Source organism: Eurypyga helias, unplaced genomic scaffold, assembly GCF_000690775.1.
Source record: "Eurypyga helias isolate BGI_N326 unplaced genomic scaffold, ASM69077v1 scaffold4520, whole genome shotgun sequence".
Taxonomy (NCBI): domain Eukaryota; kingdom Metazoa; phylum Chordata; class Aves; order Eurypygiformes; family Eurypygidae; genus Eurypyga; species Eurypyga helias.
The window spans coordinates 30,734-35,304 of NW_010224963.1; the positions used below are offsets into that span (position 1 = coordinate 30,734).

General features: G+C 37.3%; 1 protein-coding gene across 1 annotated transcript in view; it reads right to left on the reverse strand.

The window, feature by feature from the left end:
* LOC104506396 overlaps nucleotides 1–3,558 on the reverse strand; it is a gene marked incomplete at its 5' end in the record, with an annotated part of 23,100 nt that extends 19,542 nt beyond the window's left edge. Inside the window, 2 exons of the mRNA XM_010147332.1 lie at nucleotides 3,255–3,339; nucleotides 3,473–3,558. Of these exons, the coding sequence (XP_010145634.1) occupies nucleotides 3,255–3,339; nucleotides 3,473–3,558 (171 nt within the window). The remainder of the gene's footprint in view (nucleotides 1–3,254; nucleotides 3,340–3,472) is intronic.
* Between the last annotated feature and the right edge of the window lie 1,013 nt (nucleotides 3,559–4,571).

Genomic DNA, 4,571 nt, shown 5'->3' on the forward strand with positions numbered 1-4,571 from the left:
ACTATCCTGGTCCTTGAAAAGCAAGTCCTGTGGCAACATGGTACCCCAGAAAGGATTGAATCAGACAATGGGACTCACTTCCAAAACATCCTCATAGACACTTGGGCCAAAGAGCACGGCATTGAGTGGGTGTATCACATCCCCTACCATGCACCTTCCACTGGGAAGGTCGATCGGTGCAATGGGCTGTTAAAGACCACCCTGAAAGCAATGGGGGGGTGGAACTTTCAAAAATTGGGATACATATTTGGCAAAGGCCACCTGGTTAGTCAACACCAGAGGATCTGCCAACTGTGCTGGCCCAGCTCAGTCAAAACTTCTACGTACTATAGAAGGAGGTAAGGTCCCTGTAGTGCATGTCAAAAATATGTTGGAAAAAATCAGTCTGGGTTATTCCTGCCTCAGACAAAGGCAACCCAATCCACGGGACTTTCACTCAAGGACCTGGGCACACTTTGTGGATAATGCACCAAGATGAGGAAGGCCATTGTTTACCTCAAAGGGACTTGATTCTGGGTGAAACTAGCCAATTAATTAAATTGCAAGATTTTAATTGCCCTATATAACCCTTGTTTTGTGGGTTTTTTTTGTTATAGGGATTACTAAAGCACAAGTCACCTGAAGCTACTGAGGACAAGTCTTGCAAGAAGTGCAGCAGTGAGCTCACCTGGCTTTGGTGCCCAACAATCCCATGTCATACTCCATTTTTTGCAGTTCTAAATGACCAGTATAAACAGATCAAAACCAAAGTCATCGACTAAACAAATTTATTGCACATGTTGTAGACATTTTGCCAAGATGATCCAGAGACTAAAGGAATGAATGATATGTGTGTAGAACTGTAGAATGGGATGGGAAGGGGGGAAGCTGGTTAATGAGACTGTATTCAATAGCATGGGACTTGAGCATGACTTAAATATTGTGAAATAAGGGGTGGAGAATGTGGTGGGTTTGGTTGGGAGCATGTTGGTTTTCTTCACAGGGGCTAATATGAGGCTAGGTTTCAGATTTGTGTGGAGAAGTGTGTTGATAGCATTCGTGGTTTTAGTTGTTGCTGAGGAGTGTTTGTACCAAGTCAAGGACTTAGTCGGTTTCTGGTGCTGCCCCTGTGTTCCCAGCATCTTTACAACAAGAAACTGGGAGGGGACATGGTCAGGTCAGCTGGCCCAGAGGGGCCAAGGGAGTATTTCACTCCATGAAAGATCATATTCAGTACAGGAGCTGGGCCAGGGTTAGACACTCTGGCTCTTGGTTGGTTGGCAGGGGATGAGCTGTTTTATCATTTGTTTTCCTTTACATTATTACACAGTATTAGTATTTTAAGTATTACTGATAAACCAATGCTATATTTTTAATTACAAAAGTGTTCTTATCTCAATCCATGAGTTTGTCTTTTACTCCAATTCTCCTCCTCCACTGGAGGGGAAGGGGGGAGGTGAGAGGAGGTGAGTGAGCAGCTGAGTGGTACTTAGGTGCTGGCTGGGATTAAACCACAACAAACATGCAAGACACACGTGCATTACTGGATGCAGTACATTTCTACTCCAGAAAGTTTTTCCCCACCCATATTCAGTTTTTTGTCAATTCCCCAAATCTATATTCAGGCATTTGCTCTATGTTCTGTAACAGAAGTCAATTTCACTTGATTTTTTAAGTCACAGAAACTGAAATGAAAAACATAAGAAAAGAATTGATAACGAAAATTTTTACCACAGGGTTGGACAGAACTTTAAAAAGCCAACTAGTACACCAACCTATCCCATAGCAGTAGTACTATCTTCAAAGATCTTCAGTCTTAGTAACAGGTCCAGCAAATACAGCATGTAAGCACTCCCACTTCTTTATGAAATACCCTTAAAATAGGATACATATTCTGGAAGCACAGTCCCCAGAATTAAAGCTTCTGCTGAAGCAGTATCATCACAGAATCAGTTAGACACATGAATTGCCATTTCTGCTCTTTCAGGCTATATCCTATTTATAAAAATCCAATTTACTATAGGGTTTTTTGTTTGCTTGCTTTTTAAAACATAGAAGCATGATACTGTTTACTTCTATTCACTTTACGACTGAGTGACTTCGAGTCTACTTAAGGAACCTTTCCATTCCCAATAATTCTTACTTTGTATTCGATCCTGTCTTTATATACAACCTTATATTTTTAATACTGTATTTCAAATCTGTCAGGATCCTTTCATCCTAACCCCACTGTCAAGCCTACACATTTCAAACTTATCATTTGCAAGTTCAATAAGCATTCTCACCTGTGTAGTGCACCCCAAAATACTGAACAAATATAGCAGAGATCTCTGTGGAATACCATGTCATCTTTCGATTTTCTCAACAACATATTTAACTCCAACTTCTTTTAGATTCTTTTTCCCCACAGTAGATGCCTCTCGATTACGCTTTTAGGATGACTTGTGAGGATATTTAAAAAGATTCAAAAGCAGAAACATCTGCCCCCTGTCCACAACACCTGCTGTGGACAGGATTTCCTTTCATAATAAGAGATCAAATTAGTTTGTCATGAGCTATGATAGGCAAAATGGATTTGCTGAGAAATGATACTGTGATTACTTTTCAAGGTGTTTATTTTTATTTTGGCAAAATCATGTCCACGTTGTGAGACACCTGTCCCAAGCTGATTACTCCAACTTCTTAAAAATGTCATATTTGTTTCTCTAAAATACCCCACTAATTCTTCATGCACTTAAGGGGAACTAGAAGCAACACCTGAAATCACTTGCAAGTATTTTTGAACAGTATTTCAAGCTGTTTCTAACGCAGCTTGTTTTAAAAAGGCATACGATGCCAGATATGAGCTGAAAAACGTTGCAAAACTTTATGCGTGAACATACAAGGATAAACTAGTTGGTCACTGTAAGACTATGTATCATAATATTTTTTTTTTAATGTTTCATTTAGAAGAATCTTTGATGCATTACAACACCAGCATTAGCTTACTGCTGCTTCAAAGGGTAAATTTATTTATCACCACAGTATATAACACATGTATTTGGAAGCATTATTCACTTTCAAAACCAGATATTAAACAATTCCACAAAGAGACAATAGAGCTTGAAGAGTTTCAGTGTTCTCTACATCCCATTGCACAAATTAAGGAAATACTACATTTTTACAGAGCAATCAGAAAATATACAGAAAAAAACAAACTCCAGATAAAGGAGAGGCTATGAAAGTAAGAGTCCCATTCATCAATAAACAACATTTTTATTAACAATAGACATTACCTGGGAAGTTTTCACATAATACTTCTATAGGGGTAGCTTGTTTCGTGTCTCCAATTTTCTGGTAACGTTCTTTTAACGTATCAGCCTGTGATGGAAGAGAAAAAACAAGCTTCTGGACTTACACAGCTTGCAAAAAACTTTCAAAAAGAAAAAAAAACCGTAGCAAGAACAGTTTATTATCTGAAAATAGGATAGAGGAAGACATCAAAAAATACTACCTTTAAACCTTGCCATGGAAGGCTTCCTCTGAGAAAATACATGAACATATGTCCTAAAGCTTCCAAATCATCTCTTCTACTTTGCTCTGAAACAAAATTCAATTATTACTAGAATATTCAATCTCTGTAATTGTACATTATATTTGAAAGGTTAGCTTCCAAATTATGTAAAAATAATTGGGAGGTATAAAATACTTGAAATCAAACAACATGTGGGGGAAGGGTTTCTAGGTATTATGGATTCCATTAAGAACACAGCTTAAAAAAAAAACCAGCTGCAGACTGCAGGCATATTTATCTCAACAGTACTTTAAAAAATTGACTTGCTGTAAGAAAATCTGATTCAATATATATTTTAAATATTCACATGTAAAAATCAAATTTTAATGATGTTCTGTTAACCCATTAGTTGTAAACTTGAAATAATTTAAGAAAGTTTAAACATTTTCCCTTCTTTAAAATCATGGAAAAGACAGTTATGTTTTGCAGGGAACCCTCATGGAATTTCTGAGTAAGCCAAAGGTGGCCTGAAAAAGGCTAACAAGTCTTACTATTTCATCAGAAATCAGTATGGAAAGGCATTTACATACAGCCTGCTCTCCAGTCTAGCTAACTTAAAACCTGAATTACAAAAGAATATCTGGCATGGCTAAAATTTTTCATCTGTAGATGATCAGTGGCAGCCCCTCAAAAGGTTGACAGAAACTTGAAGAAAAAGGAAACTAACATGCAAAATGCAGTGCATTCCAAGTCTTCAAAGTACATTCCATATAATTTTTAAGTAAAGTCCATTGTTCTTAGGAAAACTGAATGAACAGACAATAGTAGAATTCTAAGATTAATGGAAAACACATTTTTACATTTTCACCCGCCTTCATTCTGTACTGCTGGTGAAGCAACTGATAAACACTGTATTGTGTTTCACAGTAACATCCAAACTCTGATTTCCTTCATGACATAACGGAAGAAATAATAACCAAAACATTAACATTGTTCCTACTCAGCACTTTCATAGATGAAAATCACTATGCTTTCACAGAAAGAGAAATTGAGTAGAAAAATGAAAAAAATCATAGAATTACAGAATTGTTTGGGTTGG